Consider the following 16,529-nt stretch of genomic DNA (forward strand, 5'->3'; position numbering starts at 1 on the left):
GAGTTATGTCGATGATCTATGATTAGACCAATCTCCGTTCTTGTGGATTCCATAGCGAGTAGCACCGGCTTTTGATATGGTCTAAATACACCAAAGATAACGAGATTTCCATACTTTTGAAATGTAATTTCTTTTTATATAAATACTAAAAAAGTTGCGCCCAAGTTTCTTTCTAATTTTTCGGCGTATCTGAAAATTTACATAAATAAGAAATAGATCATTATGTAACAGCAAGATTGGTTTAACAATAAATTAATCTCCCAATGGATGGACTACATCTGCAGTATGGTATTCGAAACTCGCCAGAAGTATCTCGTGATCAGAGCAATGGAATTAGTTTCATTTTAGCCAATGTTAAAAATATTTGTGAATATCACGGAAAAAAATAGATCTACCAGTCATTATTCAAGATTTTGACAGGTAGCATATCTACTTTATTATATCCATTTATTTACTAATATATGCTAAAATATTTGTGAAGTGCATGTGGACCAATACACTAAAGGCATACTATCTCTATTTTTTCTATTAAGAATAATCATAAATTAAATTCTCAATCAACACGTGCTCTGTGTGAGCTCCATCGGAAAGCGTGATCTTCTTGAGGAGAAAACGATCCCTTGTAATTCAGTGCAACTTTTTCCCCAAGTGTTTGTTGAAAAATTTCCTAAGCTTTTCCTCTTAAAAATTACAAGTGCCCCACTCGCATAAGGTCCCAACGCCCAACCGTATGAAAAGGGTGCCATTGAATGATTTCTATAGTCCAGAGGCTGGAACCACGGAAAGGATAACATATGGGGACTAAAATAGAAAGTATAGAAAGTACCGTGGCTGCAAATGAAAAGGCCTCCCAAATTGAGCGAGAGACGCACCACACAGTTGTACGGGGGCCACTGCCACGCGCATTTCCTCCACGTTCGCTCTCTTCCCTTTTTCTCATTTTTTTTATATATATATTTTTTCCTTTTTTAATGGGGAGGTTGGGTTTTGTTCAGGTGACGGGCTTGGGATGAAGGAAGGTAGCACGGGATTGGAGAAGATATGACACGTGGCAGGATTTGGATGAGTGGGCGAGAGACGTCGGCGGCATTCATTCGCGGGAGTCGCACGTGCTGGCCGGGGTGATGCTGAGGTGTCATGCCAATCTGTCCCCAGGAAGAACAGTCTGATCCCTCCTCAGTTTCCCCAGCTTTTTCTTCGATGGATAAATAAAATGCTTAAAAAATAAAATACTTGAAAATTTATGTTTCGATATAAATCATGATATTCAAAAATCTAAAGAGGTCTAAATTAATTCAGTCGAGTCAAATCGATCCGTTGAGAAATAAAATTATTTCAACGTGAATTTTCTGCATTTAATGACTCAAATTCGAGACTTTACTTAAACGAAATAAATGTCAGACCGCTTGAACCAACACTCGTTGGTAAAATACTTAAAAAAATTATAGCATTTTACGTATGTAAACTAGAAATATTCAACTTAATTAAGTATAAATATTCATATAATCAAACACTTAACGGCTACATACACGCATACATATATGGGTGTATATATAATTATATATTCATATGTCCTCTAAAAGTGGCTTATTGAGAGAAATGAGTTGGTTTGATTAAGGCCGGGAAGGGGAGAATTCTTTTAGGAAGAAAGGGAGTCAATAAAGTTAATTTTATTGCTTGTAACTTGTAAATGATACATATGTTTGTATGATTTTTAGCACGCATCAATTGAATCGTATCTAAAAAAATAATAATATTTCAAGATGCTCTTTACAATTATGGAGGTTTTTTTTAAAAGAAGAATATTAACAATTAATTAATATTTACGAATAACATTTGACTAATTGGAAACTATTTGTTGAATTTGACCCTACTAAAGCATATGGCGAAATTAATCTAAAGGAACTAAAAGGACACTAAAGACTTGATTTGGATGCGTTGTTTCTAATAGAGAAATATATAAACAAAATTGTTGAAAAACAAAGAGTAAATGGTACTTTGCACCACCACTTTTGAGTCTAGTAGCGAAGTACCCTATCCTTTAAAATTTTACATCACACCACCCGACCTATTTAACAATAAGCATATTGTCACCCGGACTATTTTTCCAGCCATTTTTTGGCCAAAATTAATTTATTATCAATATATTAAATTATTTAAAATTTAAAAACTTGAAAATTAGGTTGAAAGAAGACAGAAGAACCTAAGACAGAGATGGAGAGGTGAGACCTCGGAAGAACAAAACAATGAGCTAAACATATCGTGGAATTTGATCAAACAGGCCCAAAGGTGAGATCTTTTATGGAATCATAGACTCATATGACCTCTCAACAACGAACAACTCTGAGACCGACCTGATCCAAAGGCGAGACCTTTTCTGTGTCAAAATGTTGGATGGCCATGGAGGAAAAAGACCTTGATGGAGATTTTACAGGGATGAAGAAGAAAACATTGAGATTGACTTTGTGGTGGAGATCTTTGGAATTCGGGTGGAAAAGGGGACAGCTCGCGAATTTATTAGGGGGAAGCAGAGAATGAACGTTCTATTGAATAAATAAAAGAATTCAATTCTCTTTTCCTTTGATATTTCCATGTCAAAAAATGAAGGTAAGAGAAGATTTTTTAAATTTTTTGTCTTTTTCAAAATATGAATCAATAAATTAATATAATTGAAGTTTTGGCCAAAAAAGTGACCATAAAAGTAATCAGGTTACACTTTGCTTTTTTTTGTACAGGTCGAGTGGTATAGTGCAAAATTCTAAAAGTTTAGGGTACTTGATCACTAGACTTAAAGGTGAGGGTGTTAACTGTATTTTACTCAAAAATAAATGCTATAAGTTAAAGTGTTTGAAAAAAATTAATTTAAAAATTGCTGAAAGTAAGAATGACATTATTATTACTATTAACATAATAAACAAAAGTAATTTCATAAGCACTCATTAACCTGTTAGAAAAAATCGCGTTTGCAATCGTAATTTTAGCTTAAGCCGTGATTTCAAAAACTTTCACCAAATACCAAACATATTAAAAATATACAAAAAAATGATTATGAAATCTCTCACCGCATTTCCAAATCATCTATATTTTAAAGTTTTGCTAGGAGAGATCAAAAAGTAGGTTGACGTGGCATTTTTTAACTTTTATATATTATAATATAGTTGATATTGATATTTCCAATTGGTCTTCGTGTGCGTGGGCCGCGGTCACGTGCCCGCCAGCTTACAACTTGCAAGTAAGCGTTCTTTCTTCCCCTAGTTGCGCCCTCACATGTTGGATGAGTATTCTGTCGTGGACACCGTAATTAATTTCGTCCGAAGCTCGAGTTTACGTTGATGTCTTGATCCCGAGTGGCATAATATGTCCCTGTCCTATAACTCAAACTGATGCCTCAACGTGTTGTGTAAGTCGTTGCCTCTCCGGCACATATTCGTCGGGTCATTTCTTAATAGCTAGCACACAGGAATAGCTAATGGTCGTGATACTATATTAAGAAGTGGATTGCCCACCGCTTATCCATGTAAGAGTTAGACCGGCATATCAATTGAGTAATTCGAATATCGAGGCTCTCCGAGTTCAGCCGTCTCCAAATTTAACAAATTAACACAAATATTCCAAAATAATGATAGTAATATCCGAAATATATGTACGTATAATATACTAACAGATGTTAGCTCATATACTGCGAAGAATCCATACACAAATAGAAAATTATGTTATCCCAATTGAAAATGGACCAAAATGTCATCCTTTGACACAAAGATACATTTTCAAGCAGGGGCGAAGCAAGAATTTCTGTCGAGGGGGGCAAAAATATTATAATAAATATAATTTTGGGGTAAAATTTTAAAATTCAAAGTTCAGGGAGGCAAGGGGGGCAAAAGTGTTAAAATAAACATACTTTTAAGGTAAAATTTTAAAAAATTCAAAGTTCAGGGGGCAATATACGCTGGCTCCGCCCCGTTTTCAAGCGTCAAATTTGAGTTCACTTGTCTTTATTCAATACGGCATGATCATTAACATAAAAATACTTGCTTATAACCAATGCTCGCTAATGCAGTACCTCACGCGCTACAAACTTTCAATATTAATTTTATTTTGCCGATGTTGGATGTGCTGTGACGTGAAAAAGAAATTAAGATACACGTCGGTATATGCACATTTTTCACGCCACAAAAACAATCTATCCAAAATAATCATGAACTTGCATTTTGTTGCGCCTAAGAATCCAAGGCAATCGTGGAGCACATTTTTTGTTCTTGACCAAATAAGGTTAAATGCACGTTTTTTTCGATCTATAACATTCCCTCGCTATGCTACGTGAACCAGTTGGGAACTCCATCGTAGGATGTCCTTGTCACCGTCCCATGAACTCCTTATCCATGAAGCCTGGGCCCACCATTGACTTGACATACTGAATTCATTTATCTCTAGAGCAAAGGAGTTTTTCTGTGAATAAACTGCTAACGATATTTCATTCGTAATTTCGGGAAATTAAATATTAAAATTTATTTTTTCTTCTAATAAATACACTTAACGAGATTCAAATTTGTATTTATCATCTTTACAAAAATTAGAGCTTACTACTTAACTAACAATTTGTTGATTGGCACGAGAGTTTTTCTATTCCCCGAGGAAGTGTTCCTCAATCTATAATAAGCCATTGAACTAAACTACTACACTTGACATCAATTCGTATGAGAGATTATTTATTTGAATCATTTAAACTCATTTCGTTTCAGTTGAGTTAAATTCAATGTTTGGAATATTTGTGAAATGAATTAAATAATATTGGTTGAAAAATGTATTTTTCTAAGTGAAATGTTTGGAAATGCATTTTGAATTGGGCAATCTACTCGTATAACATCAATTGAATTGAATTTCAATTTTTATCGGTGTGAATCTTGGTATTCAAAAACCCGATGAATTCCAACTAATTCAGTCAAGCCGGATCGGTCCACTAAGGGATAAAACTTTTTCGACGTGAATTTTTTCTATTCATAAGACTAGAACAAGTGTCGGACCGCCTAAACCAAGTCAAGTTGGTGAATGAAATTTTAATTAAATCTTGTTGATTTGTGTGGAATCTCAAATATTATTCAGTTCTTAGCATTTTTTAAAATCTAATTTTCACATCCTCCGTAACCCAAACAATGGAATTAAATTGAATTATTCTCAAATATATTGAACTTTGCCATGAATGGGACTCTCAAGATAGTATGTTTTCCAGTCCCGTTTGATACACGAGAATAGAATGGGATAGATTATATATATAGAGAAATGTAATAGTATTGATTTAAAAAATGTGATTTTCTTTAATGACCACCACAAAATGAAAGAATATAATTATAATATTATACTTATTTACCAATATATCATATTACATTCTTCTTATATATATAAATGAAAAAAAACATATATGATGGTTCACAATATATAACATGAAATGAAGGAATAACTATTATCTTTCGTAATTGAGGGAATGCTCATTCTATCAAAATGAAGGAAAAAGATGATAATGAGGAATGCACTTTCTAGCTTATGTAGGAGATATTAATAAGAAAATGATGTGTGACGAAGAAATATGATCATCCAATTCCAATTCATTCCATTTCCGCGTACCAAACGGTTAGTGATTTTGCATGTAAGTAGCTCGTTTCTTCTTAAATTGACCAGGAGCTTTCATCATAGGAGCGCCTGAACTATATAACTATAGATATAATGCCGAAATAGACCAAATTTACATTTTGTTTCAATTCAAAATAGTTAAAAGTAACGTGTACAGCGTTCCATGAATTTCCTTTGTAATCGGAAAAAATAAACAAATAATGTCTACAACATGGTGCGACGGTTGTGCTTGGTGTATCAGCTGTGGCATGGGCCCATTTGGGCTGAGCTATTTCGGTCCATTCGGCAAAACTCAGGCCGAAAAGCTCCGACGCGTCTCTTCTCAAGGCGGGAATTCCCTTCTTCCCCGTCGGTTAACTATGAAGACTGATCAAGTTCTGGTCCGGTTAAATGATAAACTCCTGTTTTCTTCCCCTCCGTTGCATTTCCTCCATCCGACGATGGCCCTCCGGAGCTCACCTCGTTCAATGCAACAAGCAGATCCTCGAGCTCGCAAAGCTCGGTCGAATCTCCGAGGCCCGCCACCTGTTCGATGAAATGCCCCGCAGAGACGCCGTCTCTTGGAACTCCATGATTACTGCCTACATAAAGAACGACCAGTTCAAGGAAGCTAGATTGCTGTTCGATGATTTTCGGGGCAAGAACGTGCGGACTTGGACGGTCTTGTTGTCTGGGTATGTGAGTAAGGGGCTTATGCAGGACGCTTTGTCGGTTTTTGAGCTTATGCCCGAGAGGAATGTTGTGTCGTGGAACGTGATGCTTAATGGGTTTGTTCAATCTGGTGATTTGAAGAGGGCAAGAAAGGTTTTTGACGAAATGCCGGAGAGAAACATTTCTTCACGGAACACGATGATTATGGGGTACTGTTCGTGTGGATTGGTGGAGGAGGCGCGCGAGCTCTTTGATAAGATGGGAAAGAGGGATTCAATTTCATGGGTGGTTATGATTGGTGGGTACGTGGAGGTTGGACAATATCGAGAAGCATGGGATTGTTTCCGAATCATGGTGAGGTTGAGTTTCTGCGTAGATCAGCCAGTATTGGTTGTGGCAGCTTCGGGTTTAGTTGGTTTGAGTGATTTGGAGGCACTGGAGAGCTTCAGGGTCATTCCTGTCAAAACCGGGTTTGATGCTGATGTGGTGGTTGGTACTGCTATATTGAATGCTTATACGAGAATTGGGAGCTTAGATAAGGTGGTGGAGTTTTTCGAGGCAATGCCTGTGAGGAATGAGTATACGTGGACTACCATGATCGCTGCATTCTCCCGATTCCACCAATTAAAAGACGCGATCTCATTGTACGAGCAAGTCACTGAGAAGTGCACCTCAGTGAAGACAACAATGGCTGCAGCCTATGCTCGCTCTGGGAGGATCGACGAAGCTAGGCAATTGTTCAATGAGATTAAGGAACCAAATGTGCTCACATGGAATGCTATGATAAGTGCATATGCAGAGAATGGGATGTTCCAAGAAGCGGAGGATACATTCAGGAAAATGCCACTTCGCAATGCTGCTTCCTGGGCAGCCTTGATTTCTGGTTTTGTGCATAATGGGAGAAGCAGGGAAGCTTTGGGATTTTTCTCCAAGCTCCATAATTCCGGGACATTTCCTAACCACTTGATCTTTACTAGCTCACTGTTTGCTTGCACCGAGATTGGAGATATTGAGATAGGTAGACAAATTCATGGACTCACTATCAAGAGAAGATGTCAGTTCAATTGTTTTGTCGGGAATGCGCTTATCTCTATGTATGCCAAGTGCAAGAAAGTGGAAGATTTGTCCCGTACATTTGACAATATGAAAGCGAGGGATATTGTATCTTGGAATTCGCTAATTTCAGGGGTTTCGAAGAATTGGATGTTAGAAGACGCGAGAATCATCTTCGAGAGGATGCCCATGAGGGATTCTGTGTCCTGGGCTGCCATTATATCTGCTTATGAGCAGGCTGGGTTGGGGGATATTGCACTGAGAATTTTCAAGGACATGATTGAAAAAGGAATCAAACCAACCGAATTAGCTGTCACGAGCCTTCTCTCTGCTTGTGGAAAACTCAGTTATGCTCAGTTGGGGAAGCAGAGTCATGCAATTGTATACAAATTAGGTTTCGATTCATTCTTATTTGTTTCCAATTCATTACTAACAATGTACTTCAAGTGTGGGGGGTTCGATGGTTTTCATATCTTCAGAGAAATGCCTGAACGAGATATCATTTCTTGGAATGTGATAATTGCTGGGTGTGCTCACAACGGGCTAGGAGAAGAAGCTCTTGAGATGTTTGAACACATGAAAAAAGATGAAGGAATTTGTCCAGATGAGATCACTTTTCTCGGGGCATTATCTGCTTGTAGTTGTGCTGGGCTTGTGGATAAAGGGGAAGCTCTTTTCAACTCCATGGTTAAGGAATATGGTATAAGGCCTTCAGTTTATCACTACACGGGCATGGTCAGACTCCTTGGGAAGATTGGGCGGCTTAAGGAAGCTAAAGAAATGATCGAGAAAATGCCTGAGGAAGCTGACTCTGTGTTATGGGATGCTCTACTAACTGCTTCTAGGAATCATCACCATCTTGAGCTCGGAAGGAGAGTATCCGACGGGCTTCTTGCAACAGGCATGGACAGATATAATTGTGTTCCAGTACCGTAACGTGCTGAAGCGGGGCAACAACTAGAGAAGACCCGTGGAAGAAGAGAAAGCGAGGGATAAGTTGGACTCAGCTCGGCATGAGATTCAGTTAGCGGAAATTCCTCATGTGCTATTGGTAGAATGGTTCCAGACTGCAAAACAATGCGTGTTGCAGCATAAGCTCACGGCGAGGATTGGCACAGAAAAAAATTCCTGCTAGGATGGTAAGCGGGGACGATTGTGCCTGATTTTGAGAGCTAACAGAGTGTCCGACGTATCAGAACAAAGACAATGATACGGGTATGACACCTTCTCGAGGAATGGCAGAGGTTGGGCAGGGTGCCAAAGGAAATACCAAAATGATTAGATCAGATCGGTTCATTCATCATTGTAGACGGTGATAAAGTTTTGGATTACACAGCAAAAAATAGAATCATGAGGGCATTCTTGAGGGGCCAAATTACAACAAGGAGCATTCTTTGGGGCTCATATGGAAATTTAGCCCTGAAATGAGGTTCCCGCATTTGCCTTTTCTTCTTCGTAGCGTCCACTCAGACAATGCCACTAACCTTCAGTTCAGCTGCTGGAACGACAAGATGCAGCCACTGCTCCGTCGTACCAAGTACATCATCCGCCATCTCTCCGCCCGATTCACCACCGCCTCTGTCGCCGGTTCGGCGTACGACCCACCGCTTAGACTCGCCTCCACCTCTGCTGTCCGGTGGCTGACTCCGACTTGCCCTCACCGTCACCAGCAGGTCCGCTACAAATGGGACGGGACTGACTACGACCATATAAGGGCCGACGTGAACTGCCCCCGATGCTCGCGCCAAATGCCTGTTATATTCTCCACGCGCCCCCTCTCCATCACCGCCCGGGAGCCCGGCGTCTTCCAGGCCCTTAACCTGTGCCCTAACTGCAGAACGGCTTTCTACTTCAGGCCGTACAAGCTGGAGCCCCTGCAGGGCAGCTTCATTGAGATAGGTAGGGTCAAGGAAGAGTGTATGAGTAGGGACTATGATCAGAAAGAAGAAAGCTGTGGGGAGTCATCTGAGCATGGTGAGGAGGTGATGCAGGAAAGTGAAGGTTGGGGAGGCGCGACTTTGGGGAAGAAGCTTCCCACGCCGAAGGATATATGCAGGGGCCTCGATGATTTTGTTATCGGGCAAGAAAGAGCCAAAAAGGTGCAGCCTCTTCCTTTGAATTTAGTGAACTTGTTTACTGTACTGCATGACTCGAGCTCTCCTATTGCAAGAATACAGGAAAACTTGTTATTTTAGCGTACTTGATTGATGTTTTGAAAATTTTGGCTTGAACATTTGGTGGATAATTAGATCTTTTTTATCTTAAATTCTTGCACTTGTTTTATTTGGACTTGATGCTGTGAACTTACCAAAATATGTAGATTGAAGGCATTCCATCATGGGTTATTGGGTTATGTGTGAAATTGCTTGCAAGGCCTTCTGTTAATAGGGACGATAGGTTGTTCTTCAGTTGGATTCTAAACAACCGATTTGCATTTTCAATTATGCGCATTGATGCTGAATTGGGATAATTGAAGGTGAAAGCTTTGTACTTCTTGATAAAGAAGTCCCATTAAGAGTGAAGTTTATTTTTGTCATTTCTCGTCTTTTGATCCGTTTTCCCTTTCAGGTTCTTTCTGTCGCCGTATACAACCATTACAAAAGGATACACCATGCTTCCCTGCAGAAAGAGTCAGTTCCCATTAGTCTTCATCTTGATATTAGCTGGTTTTTTTTTTTTTTAATATCTCTCGATTCTTCCTGTCACTGTCAGCTTTACGACCTTTAAAATACTTGTTTGTTCTACATCCGTCAAACTTCATGCTTCTTGTTTGAATGCAATTGACAGTTGAATCACAAGATAAATATCACGTATTTGTTGCATGCCAGGTCATTCGCGAAGTTGTTTAGTAGTGATTTTGATGATGACGACAGTGATGGGCATAATCATAATGAAGATGATTCTCATGCTTCAGTTGAGCTAGAGAAGAGCAATGTTCTATTGTTAGGTCCCACTGGCTCTGGTACGATATGCTTTCGAGGCAAGTATATTTTTGTCAATCTTGTTACTGGATATACCTTCTGATGCCCCTTTCTGTCTCGTTTTTAAGAACAGGGAAAACATTGCTCGCCAAAACACTTGCACGTGTTGTCAATGTCCCATTTGCCATTGCTGACGCGACGGCTTTAACACAGGCAAGTTTTATTCTCTCTAGTGTTGGATTATGTAAAGTTATCTGATGCCCTGCATATACTGATAAACTGAATCATTAACATCATCTGGTTCTCCGCATTTACTGATAAATTAATTCATTAACATATGTTGTCTTTCTCTCTATAGGCAGGTTATGTAGGGGAAGATGTTGAATCAATATTGCATAAGCTGCTTGCGGTATGATCTTGTCTCTATCTTTTGACTTGTAGGATAAATAAATTCCACTGTAAAATCATTCTCCTAACACCGAAATGGTTAGTCGATATGAGAACTAGATATCTTCTGTACCATGCTTGCATGTGCCTCATCAGTGTCACATATAAGGTTTGTTCAGCCGTTTCATTTTTTGTTCTATCAGTAAAGTTGTGATCAGAGATTTCACTGTCAGGATGATCCTTTTTTGTCAATCCCATGCACCCTTTCCTTAACTTATGGACCGCAGGCTGCTGACTTCAACGTGGAAGCTGCTCAGCAAGGAATTGTCTACATTGATGAGGTGGACAAGATAACAAAAAAGGTACTGTCTATACTACTGATTGATAGTAGGATCAGAACCTGGATACGTTTCAACTATGCTTATTTTGATTTTTTTTTTTTTTTTTTTTTTGCAGGCTGAGAATGCAAATATTGGTAGAGATGTATCTGGGGAGGGTGTCCAACAGGCACTGCTTAAAATGCTGGAAGGAACTGTGAGTGTCAATGTCATCCAGTAATAGTATATTTGTGATAATATATATCTGAGGAAGAAATTCAGTAACTACTGAAAATATGACATTAACATCTTGTTTGGATAGAGGGTTATGGGGTGTTGTGGAGGGGAGTTTTATGGAGGGATTAAAACAACCCATGTTTGGCAATTAAAAAATAGAGGGTTATGAAAGTTTACGGTGGTATTACTTTACCCTCCATAACCCCCCACAAGCTCGTTTTTTTTCATTCCACCAGTTTGGGGTGATATGAAGGGATAAGTTGTCAGAAGTCATTTTTAACCCTCCTCTTTTTACAAAACTGCAATAATGCCCTTTTAAACCTTATTACCTTTGTTCATATATACACCTATATGTATATACATCATAGCGGTTATATATACCTTTCTTTCTCTATACACCTCTGTTATATATACACCACTGTTATTTATTTATTTTGTCAAAACCTCTTTTATATATGTATATCAATATCAATTGTTCCTCCCTCTGTCTCCTTTAGTCCCTATATATATACATATTAGATGACTATGTATATATCCATTTAAATGATACACTATACAGGCATACATATATACATCTCTAGCTACCTATTTGTATATACTGTAAATATTATATAATATATTGTTTCTGTTTATTCGTGCATCATATAAAATGCTATAATGGTCAAATAACATGCTTATAGTTTTCCATTCCATCCCTTCTTGCAACTATCCAAACATGAATTATGGAGGGTTAAGAAAATCCCCCCATAAACCACCCCATCCCTGCATAGCCCATCCCACTCCATCCCTCCATAACTCATCCCACCCCATTATCCAAACAAAGTGTAAATGTCTTTTACACATTGTTAATTAAATTTCTAATCAGTATTCGACAAATTGACAAAATAAGTAAGTAAATAACCATGCGTTCATTGCTTGTTCTTCGGCTGCCTTCTTTCATTCACCTCGACCTATAGAAAGATATGCAGAATATATCATAAGTTGTCTTGATTTTTCCCTATTTTCAGCTTCATCACTTCAGTGTAATTTTTTGAATTTTCAACTATGGAATCGTTTGCAAGTTGTTGTTATTCCTAACAAGAAAAGGAATAGGAAGGAAGGCTTATATTCATAAACATGAATTTTTCTTAGAGTTAAGTTAGATACATTTGTGTATGTATACAGATAATCGGGTATAATATACAATCATTTTTTTTTGTCAGGTTGTACATGTTCCAGATAAAGCATCTCGTAGGCATTTTCGTGGAGAGACCATTCAGGTACAGTGAGGACATTTGATTATCTCTGTCCACAGTTTTAAAGCTACTTATGTACTATTATTGTTCCACACGCTCTCCATCCTCATAGCTTGTAGTTTTTCTTGTTTGGTGAAACAGATAGATACAAAAGATATTCTCTTCATATGTGGCGGGGCATTTGTTGATCTTGAGAAGACTATTTCAGAAAGGTAATGAGCTGACATGAATTGATTGGATGTTTACCTCCCAAACCATCCTATAATAAGAGTCTGAAAACTCACTATTTTGTCTGCCTCAGACGTCAAGATTCCTCTATTGGATTTGGAGCGCCAGTGCGGAGAAACATGAGAATGGGTGGATCAGTTGATACAACTGTGGCTTCATCACTATTACAATCTGTTGAGTACTGAAAATTCAGAACCTTATTGGGCCAGTCAGATCCACCTGCAGTGTCTAAGCTGACTCACCGGCTTTTTGTCCCATTTTCATGATTTCCTGCATCTTTTGCAGGTTGAAAGTGATGATCTCATTGCTTATGGTCTCATTCCCGAGTTTGTTGGGAGGTTCCCAGTTTTGGTCAGCTTATCAGCATTGACGGAAGACCAACTAGTTCAGGTGAGTCACTAATAAAATTAGTGGTGCCCTACTTCTCTGGTTTACTCTTTGGAAGTTGATGGGTTGTGTATATAATCTGTTAGGTCCTTACGGAGCCGAGAAACGCTCTTGGCAAGCAGTACAAGAAGATGTTTCAGATGAACAATGTATGCCCGCTCCTTTTCCCCATAGTGGAACATTTAGACATTTAACATTAGCTGCCTTCATGCATCGCAACTTTATCGCACCTTGAATGATCTTTCAGGTCAAATTGCATTTTACGAAAAATGCATTGAGGTTAATTGCTCAGAAAGCACTGGCAAAGAACACCGGTGCGCGGGGACTGAGGGCTCTGTTAGAAAATATTCTTACAGAAGCTATGTTTGAGGTGTGCATGTAATCACAAGTGCTGCAAGTTCCGGTTGCTTGTTTATGTCGTAAAGCAGTTTTTCGTATTTGAAGCTTTCTTATCAAACAGATGCTTTATGCCGCAGGTTCCAGAGGATAGTAAGGGGTTCAGCGGTGTGAGTGCAGTCTTGGTCGATGAAGAGTCTGTGGGTTCATTGGAAAGGCCAGGTTGTGGAGCGAAAATTATCTACAGAGAGTTGCAAAATGAAGCTATTTCTTCATAAAAGGAGGTTGGGGCATATCTTGGTACGTACTTGGGAGATTTTCTTCCTTATCTGTATTTTTTTGAGAGGACTTCCTTACTAATAATTATATGGGAGAAGCCTGAGTAGGATCTCTAGCCTTGTGAACCCCAGTAATGCTCATGCTCGAGCTCTGCTTGCCCATGGATATGTTTTCGCTCCTTCTTCACAGTGTAATGAATGGCAGGTGACTGCAGATCAGTGTGAATACAAGGAATTGACGCTGCACAGAGCCGCGGGCGTCTTTGCACAGGAAATCCCGACCGTTGAAGATAAATGCCAGGCCATGTTCGATGTTCTGGAGCTGATTGATGGCCGTCCTCTGTCTAGCCATCATGGTTGCCGTGATGGAATGCCTTGCTCTGCGCAAAATTCTCCCCCCGTTGATAATTCCTGGATGGTGATTGTATATAAATTCTCCTGTGTCCATTTTTGTGAAGATTGAAACTTTCTAATGTTTAGTTTAAGGTTAAGATCTTCACCTTTCTCAATCTCGTAACTTGTCATCTCCTTCACTCCGAGGAATTGAACTTCTTCATCTGTGGAGTTCACGGTCTCGTCTGTTAATTTTGATAACGCTGGACAGTTACCACTGCTATTGCTCGATCATGTTGAAATGAGTGTACATAGTGACTCTGCTGAGACTTCTGACTTTGTCATGATTTAGGTGAACAAGTCGAATTTAAGAAGCCAAATGGATCCAAAGCAACAATTTATGTGATTATTACTCATTCAGCACCTCAATCATTGAGGAAGCCTTCTGGACTCTCTCCAGGGCTGTCTAGATAGGTCCGTGACCTTTTTAATTCATTAAACATGTTTTATAATTGCAATTCGATTCTCTGTCAATGTATATCCTTGGCTATTGTATTCGCTATCAATCGCGTCCCGACGAAGCAAACATATGATGAGGGTTATTTTTATTTTTTTTGTGATAGTTCATGAGAGTTGAATTATAAATACCTGTCATGAGGGCTGAGGAATTAGACCCATGGTTAAATTGATTCCGGATTACCCTTGGAGGTAGTGCATAAGGTTGGGTAGGGGCTGTCCTTGTTTTCCTTTTCTCCATCTCTCGGACACGAGGGCCCATACACGTTGGGCCCACTGAGGCCCACTTAGGCCCAATCACGGCCCACCTATTGCCCAGTCACCGGGTGCATGAGTTCAGGCCGCCAATATAAAAGGTCTTTTTAGTTTAGGGTAAAGAGAAGGTAAAATACAATTAGTATTTGGTTCAATTGGTTCTTTACGTAAGCGTACTCCTTTTAAAATAGGTCTCATGTTCGATGCTTATAAATAGAAAAAATTCATTATTGAAAGAGCTTTGCTCCTTAGTTAGTCGAGTAGAGGTCTTATATGAACATCGTAACTCTTTGGTAGAGAAAAGACTTAACTTCGAGTCGCCTTCAAAATGTACGAGAACAGACTCTTATGGTCAGTCAAGATGCTAGCTCAGATGGGCCTTTTTATTTTGGGAAAAAATCATTTTTTGTCCTCAATCTCTACCTACTTTTTCGTTTTCGTTCTAAACTTCTTCTTCTTCTTCTTCTTTTTTAAATTCTATTCAAACGTTACGTAATTGGTTCATTTTAGTACTACTATTAATTCTTCCATCAAAAACTATTTTTTCCATCCAAAATATTTTTAAAATATAATATTCTGTTACAAATTAATTTTGCAAATATAAAAATTTAAAAAATTAAAAAGGATACTAGTCAACTGGGATGAAGCGACTTCGGAGGGGGAGGGACCGCCGTCGATGGGCCCCCTTCCCCAAACATTTTTTTTCCTTACAAATTTTGTTTTTGTATTTTCGAAAATTAATTAGTAATAAAATATTATATTTTGAAATACTTTGGATGGATAATCGTTTTGAAGGATAAATTAACAGTAAGACTAAAACGAACATACTATGTTAGGATAAAATTGAAAAAAAAAAAGACTTGGGATGAAAAACGAAAAAGTTAGTAAAGCTTGAGTACCAAAAGTTTTTTTCTCTTTTTTTTTAACAATTTTTTAAATCTCAACTATCTGAGTTTTGCTGGATTGATCCCATGGTCTCATACCATGTAGACTGATCCCAAGGGGTTTCCATTATGGATACTTACGCTCATTTTACCAACAAGTCAAACTAGAGCGATTGATAGACCGGAATTCAAATATCAGTCCCTTTCAAAAGAAAATAAAAAAATATACTTCCTTAGTTCCTTTATATTCGGATTTGTATAAATTAAACTAGAGCTCATGCATTGCATGAGATGGTTCCACCAATTTGAAATAAAAATATAATTAAAAATCAAAAAGAAAAATTATTTGGAGAATCAAAATTGAAACAAATAACATTCGTGTTTGGGGTATAAGAACTTACTTTCTAAGAACTTGTGTATATGAGTAACAATATTTTTCGAGAGATGAAACTCACATCGCCAATCTTGAAAAAGAATGTGAAAAAAAACAAAAAATAAAAGAATGAAAAATTTTGATAAAAATGAGAGAAATATCAAAGTATAAATGTAATCAATTTATTGTGCATCGTGAGAGAGACATAGTTTCGAGAGTTCTCGTCTAGTTATAGATATATTCTTTGAGAACTGAATAGGCTCCTATTTACATGTGTGATGATATATATTTATAACAATCGTACAAAATACATATAAAATATAGAGTAAAATGCTGCCCCCCCTAGTCCTTTAATTCTAGTGATAAAGTGTCCCCTGACGTTTAAAAATTTGTATTATACCACACAACTTATTCAAGAAGAAACGGAGTGCCACCTGGGCGAGTTCTCCAATCACTTTTCCGGCAAAAGAATTGATTTATTACTTTTATTAATTTCAGATTTTTTTAAAATGA

General features: G+C 38.1%; 2 protein-coding genes across 4 annotated transcripts; both read left to right on the forward strand.

Moving 5' to 3' along the window:
• Positions 1-5,760: 5,760 nt before the first annotated feature.
• LOC116203868 (pentatricopeptide repeat-containing protein At4g02750-like) lies at positions 5,761-8,291 on the forward strand. The gene has a single exon (XM_031535826.1). The coding sequence runs from the start codon at positions 6,016-6,018 to the stop codon at positions 8,263-8,265; it is 2,250 nt and encodes a 749-aa protein (XP_031391686.1). The 5' UTR covers positions 5,761-6,015; the 3' UTR covers positions 8,266-8,291.
• A 191-nt stretch (positions 8,292-8,482) lies between these two features.
• LOC116203869 (CLP protease regulatory subunit CLPX2, mitochondrial) lies at positions 8,483-14,327 on the forward strand. 3 transcript variants are annotated; one of them, XM_031535827.1, is made up of 15 exons: positions 8,483-9,428; positions 9,898-9,959; positions 10,158-10,291; positions 10,384-10,463; positions 10,609-10,659; positions 10,871-10,999; positions 11,094-11,171; positions 12,394-12,450; positions 12,568-12,638; positions 12,728-12,827; positions 12,940-13,044; positions 13,128-13,190; positions 13,289-13,411; positions 13,518-13,677; positions 13,861-14,327. In XM_031535827.1, exons 1-14 carry the CDS (start codon positions 8,754-8,756, stop codon positions 13,653-13,655), a joined length of 1,866 nt encoding a protein of 621 aa, XP_031391687.1. In that variant the 5' UTR covers positions 8,483-8,753; the 3' UTR covers positions 13,656-13,677; positions 13,861-14,327. The 3 variants fall into 3 exon arrangements, with proteins under 3 accessions (XP_031391687.1, XP_031391688.1, XP_031391689.1); XM_031535828.1 differs by having other exon boundaries at positions 13,871-14,327; XM_031535829.1 differs by having other exon boundaries at positions 10,925-10,999.
• Positions 14,328-16,529: the final 2,202 nt, after the last annotated feature.

The sequence above is a fragment of the Punica granatum genome, chromosome 4, assembly GCF_007655135.1.
Source record: "Punica granatum isolate Tunisia-2019 chromosome 4, ASM765513v2, whole genome shotgun sequence".
Taxonomy (NCBI): Eukaryota; Viridiplantae; Streptophyta; class Magnoliopsida; order Myrtales; family Lythraceae; genus Punica; species Punica granatum.

Excerpts from the sequence above, each read along its gene's own strand:
- LOC116203868 (XM_031535826.1), top strand. The coding sequence starts at position 6,016 with ATGATAAACTCCTGTTTTCTTCCCCTCCGTTGCATTTCCTCCATCCGA.
- LOC116203869 (XM_031535827.1), top strand. The coding sequence starts at position 8,754 with ATGAGGTTCCCGCATTTGCCTTTTCTTCTTCGTAGCGTCCACTCAGAC. Across the intron at positions 9,429-9,897 it reads GGCAAGAAAGAGCCAAAAAG|GTTCTTTCTGTCGCCGTATA; the intron begins GTGCAGCCTCTT and ends TTTCCCTTTCAG. Across the intron at positions 11,172-12,393 it reads TTAAAATGCTGGAAGGAACT|GTTGTACATGTTCCAGATAA; the intron begins GTGAGTGTCAAT and ends TTTTTTTGTCAG.